The sequence below is a fragment of the Aythya marila genome (genome assembly GCF_965140915.1).
Source record: "Aythya marila genome assembly, chromosome: 2".
Classification (NCBI taxonomy): domain Eukaryota; kingdom Metazoa; phylum Chordata; class Aves; order Anseriformes; family Anatidae; genus Aythya; species Aythya marila.
In genome coordinates this window covers 62,246,367-62,264,996 of record NC_139043.1, presented here as the reverse complement: position 1 = coordinate 62,264,996, position 18,630 = coordinate 62,246,367, and the positions used below count along the sequence as shown (strand labels likewise).

The following is an 18,630-nucleotide window of genomic DNA, read 5'->3' as shown; positions in this document are numbered from 1 at the left end:
TCTCATCTAAAAATTGTGGACTCTCCAGGTAAAGATTTCTGTTGATGTAATTCAGGCATTCTGGTCCCCATTACAATCACTGAACATGAGCACTTATAATCCTTTCCTACTGTCTCAGATATTGTTGATGTAGCTGCTTTAGTCTAAGTTGGTATGGTAAAGGTAAAGCCTTCTTTTCTTCCTCACATCAAACTGTAAATCAGATTGCCATGATGTTGAGGCAGTGATGTTGCAAGCTGTAGCTCAATTTTTGTCTAACCGGAGGCTTGCAATTACAAAGCAGTGGGACAATATTCGTTCTCATTTTTGTACCTGCTTTGTCTCCCCTGGTGTCTGCTGATAACATGAACAAAAACATACGAGTAAGCTTCCCTGGAGGACTGCCTTGTAAAATCATCATGTGGAAAGGGCAGCACATGAAAAATGAATGCTGAACTGCTTTCCATTAAAAGTATTGCAATGCCAGAACACAATGAAGATTGTTTAACATGCAGTCTGGATCTCAGTCCTATAACTGGACTCAACTTGGCCGTAGTGGACTTATGAGCTTTAGGATTTATTACAACAAATAAGTCTCCATGATGCCATGTGATATCTTGGATGTGAATTCCATAAATCCTGTTAAACTTTATAATCATATGTTAACCAGCTATGCAATGAAGTTAGAGGAAGTAACAAAAGTCCCTTAATACATGCCAGCCTAAGTTGTACAAATTGTCAGACGGTGTTCTGTCCTACCATCCTCTAGAAAGATGGGGAAAAGTCAGTCTAAAGACAGCTTCAGAAAATTAAATAAATATCACTACTTTAAAATGCAAGAAGGGGATAGTAAAAAAAGCCTATATGTTTTCAGTGCTTTCTAGTGCATGTAATGTTTTTCTTTTTTCCTTCCCTTCCCTTCCCTTCCCTTCCCTTCCCTTCCCTTCCCTTCCCTTCCCTTCCCTTCCCTTCCCTTCCCTTCCCTTCCCTTCCCTTCCCTTCCCTTCCCTTCCCTTCCCTTCCCTTCCCTTCCCTTCCCTTCCCTTCCCTTCCCTTCCCTTCCCTTCCCTTCCCTTCCCTTCCCTTCCCTTTTCTTTCTTTTCTTTTTTCTCTCCTCTCCTCTCCTCTCCTCTCCTCTCCTCTCCTCTCCTCTCCTCTCCTCTCCTCTCCTCTCCTCTCCTCTCCTCTCCTCTCCTCTCCTCTCCTCTCCTCTCCTCTCCTCTCCTCTCCTCTCCTCTCCTCTCCTCTCCTCTCCTCTCCTCTCCTCTCCTCTCCTCTCCTCTCCAGTATAATTTCTGTTAGAACTAGAAATGCTGCAGTACAGATGCTTGACTGAAAGATGTTAGTATTATATTTGTACATTTAATGTCAAAAATGAATATCATGTCTTTTAACTGAAGCTAATGAGATCCTAAATTATAATTTTGAGGAAAGCATCATTATTGCAGCCACACTGCTGGCAGCACTGCTGAAATACACATTGTGCAGTCCTCTCTCTCAACATCTGCCACCAGCATACGAAGACGCCAGGTAGAATACTCTACACACCTACCTTAATTTAGCAACAGATATCAAACCTTCATGTAGAGTAACTACAAAATTAACATCCCCTCTGTCAGATGACAATCCTTTTATACTTTCAGCAGGGAATCAAACAGCAATCCATAGGAATTACAGGCAACTGGGCAACTCAGAAATAAATAAATAAATAAACCCACTTTACTCCTTAACGCTAAAACATTGGACCCAAGGGATTACACACTTTGGCTGCAAGCAGCTTTTTTTGAAAACAAAAACAAATGCAGCACAACTGTCATTAGGATTTGAATGTCTAAAGCAGGCTGAAAGTAGGAAAACCGTAATCAGTCCATCAGGACCACAGAACAATTCTGTAGCTGTCAAAACAAGAATTAAGCCTTCCTATAAACCAGCATAAATTGACATAGCAAAAGCAGACTGCTGCCAATGTAAAAAAAAATATATACATAGTTCAGTCTGTTGGCAGCTGAATGTATCTACAAAGCATATTCAAGTCTACCACTGGGACATGTGAAAGGTTATCAAAACATCAGCCATCCTAATATCTGGTTTTGCTCTGGGGCCCCAAAGTAAACCCTGAGCCTACTTCTTGCCCTTCTTTTTTCCCTGTACCACACCATGTGCACCAAATGTGGCAGAAATATAAAAACAACTATTTTCATTGCACTCTGTCTTGTCCAAAAATTGTGTTGTTTTGAAGACTGTCATTTATGAAAAGGAGCACTGAAGACCAACTGATTGCTAGACAGACTTACCAGTGCTCCTAATTCCTTTTTCCCAAAGCACGTTACTTATTTAACACCCTTGAGACATGCTCAGAACTATGTTTAAACAGAACCAGTTTTCCACCAGTGTCAAGAGCCTTTGGATGAGATGTGGTTTGTGGTTTGAGGGCTAGGCCTACCAGGAATTTGATTGAGGTTGCAATCCCAGTCCAAAGTGATTCCCCAGCATGCTAAAAACATACAAGTAATCAGTCTTTTCAAAATGTCCACCTTCTCTTCCTGACCAAAAAGGTCAGGGTATGTTTGAGATGAATATCCAGAGGGTTAGGTTCTCCCTGCATATAATTCAGTGAGACAGTTGAGTGTAAAGAGTGCAAACAAACAGCTCATTTAAACTGCAAAAACAATTTACTTGTGCCTTTTGCTAATCTTCTTAGTCAGTGGCATCCTGGCAAAGTTCATCTGAAATTGGAATGTTTTCTGAAAGAGTAAATATATTTATTTACAATTCACACTGAAAACATAACTCTGGGAAAAGCTTGATGCGGTTCAACGTGACTTTCCCCAGTTCTGGGGCAAAGAATGGTCAGCCAGGGGGGGATGTGAATATTTTTTTGCCACCTTCTAAGGGAAAAAAAGCAACATAAACAACAGACTATAAATTCAGCAAGCCATTGAATGTATACAGTCACTGTCTTTTTGAGAATATTTTCTGCAAAGTATTGTGGAAAAATTGTATGTTGAAAACAATATTAACTTGCAACAGCACTTATTTGAAAATATATTGGTGTACTAATGAGTGGGAGTTTAAGGATATGGAAGTAAGTCTGAAAACACACAATGCTATCTTGCAAGAGCAGGTAGGCCATTTGTTTGTGATATTTCAGGATGATCAAGTTAGTCCTGAGCAAGAGCAAAATAATTTGTTTGTGACATTATCTGTGCACAATGAGGTCCAATAAAAGAACTCATAAACATTTTCTTCTTCAGATCCCTTCAGATTTATATTGACATTATAAACCACAGAAGTGAAGCATAGAGTTATTTAAAAGCATACCTGTAAGAGATATAGTTTTAGAAGCACTGCTTCACTGCTTTTTATTTTTTATTTTTTTGGATGGATCCTGTTGAATTGATTTTTTTTCCCAGTCTATTCATATTAGCTGTGTAGATTGTTCACAAAATTGCAATTGTGTATTGTAATTTCACTTTGATCACAGTCATTTTCTTTCTTGTGTTATCCAAGCTGTCTTCTAAAAAATAGAGCAGTAATGGTATGCAGCAATGGATACTGAACTGCTCGCAAATCACTCAGGCAGCTCATAGAAACATTATTAAAAGGCAAATGCCCTTTGTGCTCCTAACTTCTAAACTACACAAGCTGAAGTGCTTTAATATGTCTAACGCATCGTAATACATTGAGATGTGCTCTGCTGGAGTTAGTACTATGGCTTTCCAGCTGACAGCTTTTCCTCTCCTGTCAGTCACTGGCTGGATTTGACTCTGACTTCAGTTCATGATGTCGGTTAGATGTCTCAGTGTGGTTTGCTGGGAAGCTTAGTGACAGGAATGTGGCACGTATAATTTTCCTGGAGTAATTTCTCACCTCCTGCAGAAAGATCCTGTTCAGAGTGTACTGAAGTGTCTCCCTGGTACCAGCGAGTGTCCTCCCAAGCCATGGGGATTAGAGATGCCCCATCCTGGGAAGATGCCCTGGCTCACTGTCTAATGTGAACTTTCTCCCAGAGCTGGGCATGCTGCTTTAGTTTGTGGATGCATTAAACAGCCTTTTTCCCCTCTCCTGATGTCATCCCCTGATCAGCGGTGTCCATGAATGTAACATTCAGACATCATGTGAGTTTAATCTTTTACCTAGAGAACTGGGAGCTCATCTGAAGATGTGCGTACTCCTAAAATCAGATCCTGTGCAGCTGCCCTACAGCTTTCCCTGTGTAGAGGAGATCAACAATGCTGGCCACAGCTTTTGAAAGCTGAATGTGCATTGCCAACCCTCACAGGGTGCTGAGAACTCTTTCCATCGTGGCAGCTGCCCTGGGTTTGGTATATTTGGTTCCTCATTGTTGCTTTTGTTTACTGGAAAGTTACCTTGTCAGGCCAAGGCAGGAACTCGTACACGGCCATTAGTGATCTGAAATGGCCACAGGTGTGCTTGTAGGGAGTGAAGAAGCTTATCCTTGTTGTCTGAAGGACTTCTTGTCTCTTTTCTATTCGCTGGGCATATGATACTTCATATTATAAAACTTGCATCATTCTTTAGGCTGGTTTTGATACCTAAGGTTAATGTCAGTGTTTGTGTGGCTGAGCTCAGTTCTCAATCCACGCAGCCTTTTGATGGATCGAGTCCTGCCTTGGTAGTTACCTCTGTCTGTTAGAAAACTGGGGCATTCTCTTCACCTTTTGTTTATCTTGCCTACTGCTGTTGTAAGCTAAGCATAAACTATACTGCCTATAAGGCACAGGTTTTGTAGCAGAAGAAGTCTTTCCAAAAATCACAGTTATAAAATATGATATCTTGTAAGACCTAAGACTTTCATACAGACAAAAAGGACCAGCCTAGCCAGTATCAAATTTCCAACAGCTGTATAAATATATTTTTTTCTCAGTTGGCATCAAGAGCTTTAAACCAAATAACAATTATTAACACATGATTTCCCCTTACTGGCAAATTATTTTTTTCCTACTGGCATATTAGTGGAATACACTTTCCATTTGGTAATGAGTAAATTGTGCATGCCTTTAGATACAGTACACACTCACAGTAAGCCATCTCTTGAGTGCAATATATGTTTTGAATGTCATCACTTACAGAAAATCCATACTTGAGCTAACATGCTCTTACATTGTCCCCTAGACACAGTGTAAAACATTTCCATGTTGCTTTCCGTCAATCACTCATCCTCCAAGGCCTAAGAAGATGGCCAAAGACACTGTCCCACCCACTCTACAACCAGATCCCTGTTACCTGAGGTGCAACATGTCCAAGCAACTCAAAACTTCTGTTCCAACAGATTTTTGCTACAGAAGAGACAAAAAGTGCTTTGAGAGACATCTAAGGAGTGCAAAAGGTGCCACATTTTGAAAAAAAAAAAAAAAACAAACACATGTTTTGGCTAATTAATGCATGGTAGGATATGGTTATTTGGGATGTACTCAATGAAAGCCATGTATGTGGTGAGGCGATGCTATTTTAGTGAACTTATCAAGCTACAAGGGCTGGCATACCCATGTGGGGAGACCTAGCCACAGTCTTCACTTACAGCCAGGTTGCAAAGGTACAGGACTCACTATTGATTTGTTCATTTTAGAGGCTTGAGTGTTTGAGATGTATGTTTTTGGAATATAATATAATGAGAGGACCCTTCAGAGAAACTAGGTTGATGTGCACCTGATGTGTTTGACACTTACTTATTAATATTAGATTAGATACTTTGCTTTGTGAAGGTTTCACATGGGTAGTTTTCTTTGCTGTATTGTCTTTTGTGCATTAAAATTTCATGAGAGTTCCTGACACAGAATCACAGAATCACAGAATTTCTAGGTTGGAAGAGACCTCAAGCTCATCAAGCAATGAGATTCACCACTGATAATTCTTTGAGACTAGAAATGCATGCACTGCACGAGTGGATTAGTGTTGTAGTATAGATTTCATGGGTCCCATGCAGCCAGTGCTGTGAGGTTTACTTCATATGGGCCTTACCATTTTGCAAGCCCAGTATTTAAAATGTGTCAGGCTTGCCGTCTGTCCATATGTGCTTCTGTCAGGAAAATCCAGAAACCTAAACTTCAATTGATTTCATAAATGAAAGAGGGAAGAGGTGACATGGCATATTACTTTTAGAGATGTGGACAAACCAAAACACTGAAGGAGTCTCATTCTTCAAGTGTTATATACAAAGCTGGCCTAAGAAGTGGTGTTACTGATTGTATTCTAGGCTAGGACCGAAAGAAAGAGTCTCTTTTGCTTTTCAGTCCTTTTAGGGGGGATTTGCTGCTGATTTCCATGAGCAAAGGCCCATGGTCTTGAAGGTCATTACATACTGAGTAAGGGCATTTATACAAGTACACCTCCTTGATTTTTAAATAGTTTCCAACTTTCATTAAAACAAACAAAAATGACTGAGAGAAGTGACATTTCTTGTATTATTTTGACTTACCAAATATGACTGGACAGAAACTTTCTTTAGGAGCAGTGTGAAATGACAATGTTTAATCCACTGTAACTATTTTTTTAGTCTTAGTAATAACATAGCAGTAACTCCAGCAATCCCATAACACTTCCAGAAAAGCATTGCTTATATTAGTTCTGTCTCTGTAGGAAAGCCATTTTCTAGGAAGAACCTCCATCCTTTCCATATGTGATACCAGTTCCTGTATTATTCCCTATCTGTGTGAATTGGAAAGTGGAAATGGATAGAAATCAGTCCCTTATTCAAGACTGCAAAATGTCTATTTATAGAATAGCGCCATCATAACGTGTAGAGATGTGGTATTCATCTCTATAATTAAGGTTATATTAAAAACTCTATAGATAAATAGCTGCCCTGGCACATCCAGTAGATAGATTCTGATTTTTGCTATTATTTCTTCAGTTCATAAATGACTTCAAAAAAATACACACCTGTAATTTTATTTTTATTTTTTAATAAAATATTTGTACTTTTGTTTCTGTCATGTTTCTTCAGCTTCCTGGAGCTACGAAGCAGTCTCCTTGTGCTAAAAGCTCCTAGTCCCCAGTTCTGGTTTGCCAGCTTTTGTCATGTTTGGATAATATTTTGCCTATTGTTCTCTGCTGCTAGTTTACAAGTAAAGAATAATCACCTTGCAAGGAAAATATATATATATATATATATATATATATATATATATATATATATATATATATATATATATATATATATATATATATGTTCATTATCAGTAAACTGCCAGCCTAAGAAATCAGTGTGATCTACCAACCATTTCTGCTTTTCAATGCTGTTAACATAGTTGCTTTAGAAACAGCAAAATTTTGACTTGGAAGTTAAATGCCTGGGGGGTTTTCCAGATGTAATTTCCATTCTATTCTTATCATTCCTGTTCCTATTAAGCAGGTCTTCACCCTTTTCTCTTTCAAGGTACCAGCAGCTTATTTATGCCCTCATATTGAAAATGTCAAATAGGAGTGGAGAAATTAAGTCTACCTGCAAGGTTTTGGATTTCCAAGTTCTGTGAACCTCAATTTAACACTTTCGAAGTTTTATTTTTTTGTTTTTGGTGTGTATTAAATGTGTGCAGAAACAGAATGATGCTGCTCAAGTATGTCCATATTCACATTGCATCCTTTATTAATTTCATGCTAGTCTTTCTGCTAGTGCAGCAGGGTATGGTAGTTATCTACACTGCAAAGGTTCTAGTCCAAGTTTAGTCATGCAGCCATTGTGTTACCGCACAGGTTTGGAATAGCATTTACCACTTAAGCTACATTTTTTTCCAGACTTTACTTAAATAAATTGTCTTTTAGGCAGATGCTAGAAAAGTCTGGAGAAATTCCAGGTGGCTGTTTAGAAACTGTCCTGGTTTCAGTTAGCACAGAATTAATTTTCTTCCTAGTAGCTGGTGGAATGCTGTGTTTTGGCTTAGAATGAGAAGAGTGCTGATAACACCCCGATGCTTTAATTGTTGCAGAGCAGTGCTTATACTAAGCCAAGGACATCTCAGCCTTTGCTCTGTCCTGCCAACGGGCAGGCTGGGGGGTGCAGTAAGAGCTGGGAGGGGACAGACCCAGGACAGGTGACCCAAACTAGCCAAAGGGGTATTCCATACCATCTGACGTCATGCTAAACAATATATAGGGGTGGCTAGCCGGGGGGAGGGCGCCGGACTGCTCGGGGTTAGGCTGGGCATCGGTCAGCGGGTGGTGAGCAATTGCATTGTGCATCACTTGTTTGTACATACTATTATTACTTTCGTATTATCACCATTGTATCATCATTATTATTATTGTTATTATTATTTTTGTTATTTTTTTTCCTGTCTTATTAAACTGTCTTTATCTCAACTCACGGGCTTCACTTTCCATTTCTCTCCCCCGTCCCAGAGAGGGAGGGGGGAGGGTGAGCGAACGGCTGCGTGGTGTTTAGCTGCCGGTCGGGTTAAACCACGACAGAAACATAGATGAGTGTAAAGGGAATATTCGTGTGTTTTCCATGAGGTAACATGTTGATATGCCTTGCTTTAAAAAAAAAAAAAAAAAAAAATATATATATATATATAATATATATTATATATATATACTCATATATACTTTATATATATATACTTATATATATATATACACTTATACTTTTTATATATCTATCTATCTATATTTATATATATATATATACACTTATATACTGAGAAATACCTTCTCTGCAAAACTTTGTATTTGCTGATGTGAATGGAGTCAGAGCCTTTGGAGGTTTTATTCTAGCAGTGGAAGATAAGGTTCTTCATTGTCAAAGAGGAACAGTAATCTTGACACATTTGGTGATATATGAATGTCAAAGGGATTTATATAGTCAACTTCAGGGGTCTAAATTAGGACTTGAATCCTTCTGTACAGTTAGTGAAACTTAAACACAGCTCAGAGAGCTTTTCTCTATTGGCTATGGCTGGATCACAGGGAAAGCAGCTTCCTATCTTACATACCTACAGTGAGGCACCTAAAATAGATGGCATGAATAATCCCTAAAATGAAAACCAGCATGAAGGAATGCAGTAATGAAACTTAATCCACTTATCTCTATGACAGTTATGGCCCATTGTGTTTCCCAGGACTGAAGTTGAGCCTTATGTTTTCCTTTGGTCCTATTCCTCTATATGTGGCAAGTAGCTAGCGGAGCTTTTTTGTCCTACCTTATCCCTTCTCATAATGATGCTATTTAATGCTAAAGATGTGATGCCCCCGCCAACAGTAACTCCCTCAGGTGAAAAAGGTCACACTTTGACTCTGAGTCAAAGACCTGAAAATGTATGTTATCACCAAAATAATCAACTATCTGGCTATAAGAGAAAGAAGGTATATGGAAATATTTGCCAAATTCACATTTCACCATGCTAAATAGAAAAGTTGCTAAGATCATAAAATTGTTATTCTTGCTATTTCTTTAAAATATTGCATGGTTACTCTAGCATGCACACTCATCCCACATTGCATTTTTGCCTTACAGCCCTCAAAATTGCTGCAGTCATCCAGGCAAACCTTTATAATCTCCAGGCAGTCCTATTGGTATCAGCAGATCTGTGATGACACAGTAATTTAGCTGCACAGTGCAGGTCTCAGCACAGGATTAGGAAAATTACATTGATGGTGAAAGGGAAAAAAAGCTACTAGCAGAAGTTGGCTGAAAGGAAATGCTTTTATTTCAGCCACACAGAGGTGTAGTCAGGAACAGCATTTTTATGCAAAGTTCTGAAAAAAATGGCAGAGCCTTTCAAAATGATATAAATGGTAAATGTAGCTCTCCTATGTGGAAATCTGTAGGTGGGGTAGTGGAATGAGGTTTTGGCTGTGTGTCTGTTGAAATGAGAAGACGGTGTCTTTGTATAAAGAAAGGACATCTAAGGTTCATTCATCATTTTTTAATCCTTTCAGAAATGACTTATTACATAGGAAAAGCAAACAGAGTGGCCAAGTCTACCTTAGTTTAAATGTATGATCTGGGGTGAATTTTGAGAGAGAAGATTGTTGCCCGGTGTTCCAGTACTTTTGTTATTTCCACTGTGGGAGTATCCAAGGGCCCAGGCTTTTGGGGTGATACTTAAAGGCACTCCTGGCTGACTTAGGAACAGAGGTTTGGTGCCTGCTTGTAATTTTAAACATATACATCCACTGCAAAGGAATAATCACTTTGTCTGATATTGAATATGTATAGGCATACTGGCACTGGTTTTATTTTGTGCTTTAGAGGTAGAGGGTTTTGTAGACTAAAAACTGTTACATACATACAGTTTATATACAGAAAGGCTTACATTCTTTGAACAGGAAACCCCACCTTTACTGAAAATATGTTATGGCTCTACAAAATAAAAGTTTTTTTTTTTTTTTTTTTTTTTTTTTTAAAAAAAAAGATATTTCTGTCCTGAGAGTGTTATAGTGACTGATATGCAGATGAGAAAAAGACATTTCATCTTCATTGCTAAATTTTCAGGGTCCCAGGTGGTCATGTGCAACATGAAAAAAAACAACAGCACATTGCAATATCTTTTCCTGAAATTGGTACTGGAACTAGTGGCCACCTGGGTAAGTGCCTGCTGTCTTGCACTTTCAGAGTGGATACCATTTATATCAGTGGGCACTTTGAAAATACTGCTCTGAGCAACTACGGATGGTGAACATGCGAACAGTCCCCTCCTGGAGCATTTTAGTACAGGATATGCATGCTGTACATTAAGCAAATGGCTAACAAAAGGGTTAAGAGGGTTTGTTCATGAGCTACCCTTGCCTGTGAGGACATGAGAGCAATGTCTGAAGCTATGCTGCAGTGTGGCTTTTGCTACCTGTAACAGAGCTGAGGACTACTGCTCAGACACAACAGCCTGGAAAATGTTCGTTTAAGGATGTCTGCCTAGAGGTCTGTGATTGCATTAATTATAAGCCATGAATCATGGACATCTTGTTCCTGCATTTGTAAGATTAAAGTAGCCTATATAAATAACAGTCATTACAAGGTTTTTAAGTGGATGACCATTCTTGCTTCCAGTAGCAAATTTGGAGAGATCATTATCTTTATATTTCCACTAATGGGAGGGACATTTCATTCTGCTGTTAGAGATCAACACTTCAGCTTTTTTTGCATCTGTGCCAGCACTACTTTTTCCTACTGCAGTGGTCTGCAATTGACAGAGTCAGAGCAAATGGGCATATTGTTTCCAGCCCTGGACTCTCCAGTGAGCAATTAAGAAGGTATCTAAAAATACAGTCAGAGAGCAGGAGGCAAAATTTAGAGGCCACAGGCTTTGGTCAGGGCTGGTTAAAAACACTTTGACTTTGATTCAGAATTGGAAGGAAAAACAGAATTAGTTTTCAGCAAATTTACAGCATGTTTCAGGGAGTGTTCCACCTCTACAAAAGCCACCCTGCAGGGTATTAACTAGCCTGCTTTTCAGAGTACCATATTCTAGAACAAAACTCTGGCTACTGAGTCAAGATCAGCTCCATCACTGTTTCTTTACCTTTCCTAGCATGCTTCCTTGACTCTGATTCTCTTACCTATCTACTTAGAAAGCAAATGCAATCCAGCTGCTTTGCACCTCAGTACTACTGCCAGTCATCCAAAGTCACCTTCTTCCACCTGTCTTGTGGGAGTACAAGATCTTTTCAGAGAAAGTTCATTCTGTGCCAAAGGCAGTTTCTTTTGCTTTAAAGGAAACTTGCAAGGAAGTTGTATAACTAGGCCGTTTGTTGCTATTATATATTTCATTGTTTTTCCGACACTAGTAGTCTGGATTAGAGCAGTATATTTTCAGGATGCCAAGTTTTGTCTGCCAGACCTCTAGCCTCATAATTTCACCTCTGAAACATGGGATCATCTTTGTTTTCTGTGACAATTTTCCTTTGTATGACCAAAAAAGGTGAAATGAAGGTCTATATTCTCCCTAAGAGACTGTATTCTCCTTCATACAAAGCTGCTTTCTGTCTCTCACTTTTGGTGCTAAAGCTCACTTTTGGTTTCCTTGCCTAACTTCTGAGGATATTCTGCTTTTTACCCCATCTAATTGAGGACTGGGTTTGGAGATATCAGAATAGATACACATACAGAAATATTCCTGGCTGTCCACAAAAGAAACCTAAGAGTATAGTAAAACTGGAATTGTGTAGCATCAATGCCCAAGATGACTTATTATGATCTAGGGTACTATGACTCGTCTTCAGATCTTATTTAGAAATCAAAGGAGAATATGAGTTTTTGCTAGGTGGCACTGAATTGCCAGGACTAACAATGGATATCCAATATGGTTTTCCATGTGCTACTATGAGGTGTTGCATGTGATGACGCCACCACATTTATCTTATCCTGCATTATGTCTCAGCTTGGGGGGGGGGGGGGGGAGGTAACTTCTTCCAAATCTTCTTTTCAACAGGTAGAATACTTTCTTAACATAAAAGACAACACCAACAAAAAACAACAGACACCTCTAATTTTTACTCAGTCTTCATGTTTTTCCAAAAATACAAGCAGAAAATAGAGGTGTGGAAAGAGGAGAAAGCCACAAAATTCTGGGGATTGCTGGAATAAACTGTCTTTCAGTTCATCATTCTGCATTTTGTTTCTGTATCTTGGTTAGGCAATCATATAAATCAGTGGCAAGGTCTAGCCAAGACCCAGTTGGCAAGGTGTAAGTTTTCCAGTATTACTGGGAACTGAATGGGCTCTTTGGCTGCCAAAAGTCCACCTCCAATAATGAGACTTGCTGAGTTAGAAACTAATTGGCTCTATGCAATTAACTTCCAATATTCATTATCATTGTGATACCTAAGGTACTTGTAAAACTGATGATTTTATACTCAAGATTTCTCTGAAGTGAGGAAATATTGCAAGTACCATTTTCCAGATGAAAAGCTGAAACAGTGAGAATTATCTGTTAATATGGTTCTATATGTTAATTTTTTTAATGGTGCTATTATATTAAGTTTTTGTACACATCAGGAAGTAACAAGTCATCTTCATTCTTTCAACTCACAATGACTAGGAAGGAATACTAAAGGAGGAAAGGTACAGCCCATTAAAGTTGCCAGTGCCACAGTAGATTTAGTGTAGTTTTATTACCCAAGGCCTCCTGAGGAGGTCATATTTGGAGATTAGGCAGATGGACAAATTAGAAAAAAAAAAAAGGAGGAGAAGGAGAAGGAGAAGGAGAAGGAGAAGGAGAAGGAGAAGGAGAAGGAGAAGGAGAAGGAGAAGGAGAAGGAGAAGGAGAAGGAGAAGGAGAAGGAGAAGGAGAAGGAGAAGGAGAAGGAGAAGGAGAAGGAGAAGGAGAAGGAGAAGCCAATGTGTTTCTTCATGTTTAGCCATTATAATAGTCTAACTTAGTGTAGGTAAGTTGGCAGACTCTGCCTTCAGTCGTCTTAACCAAAGCTATTACAGAATTCAGTGGCTAAGCAACACAGAAATGAAATAATTCCTACTTCAGAAGGGTCCATATCCATGTAATCCTCCTGTAGCAGATTTTTGGTGTACTGCCTTTTTACTAAACACTAAACAAAATGAGTGCATTTTCTTAAGGACCAAGACCACCTTCTGTGGTACAATTTCCTGGAAGCAAACAAAGAATGTAGAAGTGATGTAAGGAGACACTTTTAAAAATACTTTTTTTTTTTTTTTTCCCAGTCATTCTCAAGTCATCCTTTAGGATTTGGCATTTATACCACAACTTAGACTAGTTAAATATTTTTTCAGGTCTTTTATTTTTCTGCATATATGTATGTGACAATAAAAGTTAGCTGACATTCTTTTTACTTTCTTTCTTCATTACAACCATAACAATACCTAAATGAGCATGTATTCCCAGTTAAGTTTATTGGCTTAGGGCTTAAAGTTAAGCACATGGTGAAGTGCGTACTTGTATTTTTATCCCCAATAATGAACAGAATTCAATATCATTCCTAAGGTACTGACTTCTTAATTATGGGGCTGGAGAAATCTTATAGAATTAATGGTCATGACATTTCCAACTCCAATTTTCCTGATTTTAACTTGGGGGGGAAAATGAAAAAAAGAAAAAAAAAAAAAAACAAACAATCCCCATCCCCAACAACAAACCCCAAAAAAACTATACATAGACATGTACACTTTTGGTCATTACAAAAAAATAATTAAATACATTCCTCTGTCACTAGTAGTTGGATGAAGGATATTGAACAATTAAATACTTTTTTTACCAGAGATTTTTGCATGCCTTGATGAGTTTTAGAATTGGTCAAATAATAACATTTTTTATTGAACGGACTGTTTAGCCAATATATTACTATCTCATGTTACTCAAATAACTGAGTTGTTAATAGAAAAATATATATTCTCTTGTCAGCTGCTTTTACATTTTGAGAGTAGGGATAAGGAGGCCTTCTTTTGGTAGATCTGGGGGAAGTGATCTAACTGGATAGAATACAATCCTATTTCACGTGAAAATTTCCAGCATGATTTCCAGCATGTCCACAGTGTCGCTTGTTGGTCTGTCAGACCCTACTCTTTGTTCTTGAACCACTTGGTGAATTCAGTCAGGGGCAAAAATCTTAAAGCCACCAAGGGTCTGTAAGGTACATGAAATGGCATCAGGTAGAGGGAGATAAGAGAGGTTTCCTGCCAGTAGAGATAGCTATGCCATGAGCATAAGTTGTGTTAAACTCATAAGAAATCTATTTGGGAAAAAGTGTTTAGAAATACCCTTCCAACAGGGTAATCTTCAAAGTTTACACTTTCTGAGAAACTAAATTGCCTTGGAGATAGAAATCTGCAGGAAACCTACCTTTAGTTTTAATCTTCACAGAAGAACTTGTTTCTAAGAAAAACATTTGGGGGAGGAGGGGATAGGAGACATATACCCAAAAGCAAGCTGAACACAAGACAAACATGGCAATATTCTTTTTTGTTAAATTAGCTGATGCTGAGTGATTAGTACTATTGTTCAACTCAGCTGTTAACTCTTAGCTGATTTCCTAGTGCTTAATTTCCAGATAATTTCAAAGAGATTTATGCATGATCTGAGAGTTAAACACAGATTTAAATGCAGTACTGACACAGGCATTGTATAAGCATATATTTAATATGAAATATACTCTGAATCCAGGCTTCAGCAATATCTTTATGCTGAAGTGGAAGATATTACTCATATACCTATAGATCCCTGCATCCACCTGCACCATGTTGAATTGCAGTGTAGTGAGGGATTAAGTACGTGTCTTATCTGTGAATTTGCCAAGTGGGTGAGACCATTGACTTCTGGTGGTATTGAAAGAAGCCTCAATCAGTTAGTTGCTTCTCTTCTGCATCTGGCTTGGCGATGAGTCAAGAAGAACAACAGTGCACATTTCCTATTCATGTATTATGTATAATTTGCTTTGAATACCTTGTTTATTCTAACACAAAGGCTATATTTTAATTTTATATTAGTACTGTATTAGTAGGAAGACATGAGAATTAAGTATGTTATTCAAGTATCGAGCCACAGATTAATAGAAAAGAAATTTTTAAATGGCTTTGAAATGCCTGCATTGATAAAGCTATATCCATTATTCTTCTCTCTTGCTACTAGGGCAGAAATAATAAATATTTTAACAATCCAAAAATAGATGGAAGTAGTAAGATTGAGTAAGCAGAAACTGTTTGCCAGGAGATTAGGCTTTAGTTGGTAGGATTTAAATACGCCTGGCATATCAAAGCAATGTGACAAGCCAGTATTTTCATAATATTCTGTGTCTACCTCATAACTTGTTGTGAAAGGCTGATGACTGTTGCCAGCTTGCTTTGCTCTTATTAATATTTTTGAAGATAAGAAAGTGAAATAGCTCCATTTCAGGAATTAAGTCATTTCTTTGTGCCAAATTACTGACAGAAACTCTTGGTGAGGGAAGATAAATTAGAGGTCTGACTGCTGTGCCACAAAAAAAGAAGTCAACATTGCCTGAAAGGAATCTTGCTCTTCAAGGTGGTGTTAACTCTTTTCACATTGCAGATGTGAATGTCAAGTGGGTTTTCTGCTGTGAATTCGTATAATAAGAAATAGATCAGACCATTGAACTCAGGCACTGTTGTAGTCTGATTTTGAAAGCCAGGGATAAATTTAGGAAAGGGGAAGTCAGAAGAACCAGCAAGTTTAACATGCAGACCTTAGTCAATATGGTAACATAAGCTATAGAACATTATGTGCTACCCACCTCTAATGGGATATTTACCTTCTTGTCTTTGTCATTAGTTATTGCAGCTTCCTCAAAACAACACTTGCAATCCCCTCCCCTCCCATCACGCAGACTGTATTCAAATCCCCAGCAAATAGCTCTCCATCCACCTCCACTTAACTCAAAAAATTAGCCTTTCTTATGGGTCCAAAACTCCTGCTGAGGTCCTTACCCAGTACAGCAACAACAGTAGTCTCCTGGTACACCTCACATAGACCAACTTTCTCCTGATCAGTCCTGGCCAAGACGCTTCTGTCTGCTTCTTGCATTATTCCTTTGACCTACACACCTGTGTTGTAATGCTGGTTCTTCATCTGCTGCAGAAAATACATGTGTTTTCTTACTCAGACAAAGCCCTTTGCTGTTTATTTGAGCTCTTCCTATAAAGAACCATCTCCTATTACCACATTGACCTGTGCATTTGCTCTGGCAGCGAGACTGGCCCTTGTGCATTCTGTGTGATGGACACATGGGGCCATTTTCCACTCATCTCACTTACAAAACCTTTCTCAGGGCAGTTGTCCCCACTACTCTGTTCTCTGATGCCATCAGTTAGAAAGTGGACAGTGTCCATCTGAGGTTTCAGATACTCTTCTGCTCTTGTCCCATGTTACTGCTTGTCTGGTTACTTTTTACCATCTTCTGTATATTCACCTGGCATTGGGCTATTTAAACTCATATAGACACACATGATCTGTGACTGCAGCTTTCAAAGTGTGCTGTGAGACTGTGTCAACATATATCATCTGATGGCAAATACCACTGGCACATGAAGGAAGTGACATGGAAGTCACAACCAAGATAAGAAGCAAAACTTTTTATTACAGATGAACACAAAACCCATCAGCTCTTTTGAAAAGGAGTCACTGCAAACCTTCATCTCCTCATCTTGAACTAATTCTTACATTGCCTGTAGTTATGGATCAGTCCTTCTGCATCACTTTGCACAACTTGTTGTAACTGTTTCAGGTGAAAGCTGTTCTTCAAATAAGACAAGGCCCTGGATAGGCATGGTTGAGACCACGGGCAGGAGTTCATTTACTTGTGAAGAACATGTTAAAAATTGGGGAGTGTAGTCCTTTTCTTTTCCAGTTTAAATAGATACAACAGACATCAAAAGAGGACTCAAAATTGCTGGGAACACATGTATTAAATAGCTGTTTACTGGATGTTGCTATAATTCCTACCATATCTTACAAAAAAAAAAAAAAATCAACAGAAAAAATATAAATATATGCTATATACACAACCAAAGCAACACAGCTGTCTTGTAAGCAGGGATTAGTAGCAAGACACTGTTATAGAAACAGTACACATTTTCCCTCGGGAAACTGTTAAAACCCCATAAATTCAGCCCATTCAAGGCCACAGAGAAACAATGTTCTGCTTATGCTCGTTTCCATTTCTAGTTGCTGAGATCGATAGTTTACAAACCAGGTTTCTATACATTCTCCATTACATTTAAAAACTACAAAGGTATTGGATCAGAATCCTTATTCCCACTGCAAAAAAAAAAAGAACTGACCCAAATGCATTCCTCTCCACATTTACATTTTTCTTTCTCCCTTACTTGGTTAAACCAGACTACAGGAAGTTTTTTTCACTCTTTAATGCAAGTGCATAATTGATGGAGCAACACTGTAATGAAGTACTTTAGAAAGGGTTTTAGCAGAAAAACACCAGAGATTCATCTTAAACTAGTTTAATCTAAACAGTTCCATGACAACAGCTGGGGGCATAACTTCTGGGACATGTGGATGCAAATTCATACTGGAAGATAAGATTCAGTGAAATAAATGAGTTGCAGCTGCTGTGTCTGACACAGACACTACTATATCTAGCAACATCTTTTTAGATCAGAGGCAGACTGAGCCCTAAGATAAGCAGCTATCCATCTGTCTCATGGCAAACTGCAGCTGGATGTTAGGTGGCAACTGAATTCTTCACCATTCAACTTGCATTTTCTTATTAATGCAAGACCTTTTCGTAATTTTTCATACCAATTCTGCACAGTTCAGATGCCCCATTCCCTCCCATACACTACCTGTGATTGCCAACTGTGTAACAAAGAATGTCATTCGAGATTTCCGCTTCCTCCTCCATGTAGAGAAGAGCACAATGGCATTTCCAGCAATTGTGACAATAAAGAGGATCCAAAGAGTTACCAGCTGCTCTGTCTGCATTAGAAAAAAAGAAAATAAAAAATCATACAAGTAGGTGAGTGGGTAGTGACTACAGTTAAGCCAGTCAGTTAACCTAGGACAAATGAGATAAGAAGAATTAATATATAAATGCATATATATATATAGTCTATTATTTTATTTGCAGTGCCTGCATATTACTTCTGTATTCACAAAGCCACTATCAGTATTTATGTTCTGCACTAGATGCTAAAATGAGAGGCAGACTTCAGTTTTCTTCTGTTGCTCCAACAAGCTGTGAAATAACCAA

At 38.5% G+C, this 18,630-nt stretch overlaps 1 protein-coding gene across 1 annotated transcript in view; it reads right to left on the bottom strand.

Moving 5' to 3' along the window:
• Positions 1-18,630, bottom strand: part of NPSR1 (neuropeptide S receptor 1) — a gene marked incomplete at both ends in the record, with an annotated part of 62,738 nt that overhangs the window by 28,029 nt on the left and 16,079 nt on the right. The window contains one exon of the mRNA XM_082752457.1: positions 18,224-18,356. Coding sequence (XP_082608583.1) covers positions 18,224-18,356 — 133 coding nt within the window. The remainder of the gene's footprint in view (positions 1-18,223; positions 18,357-18,630) is intronic.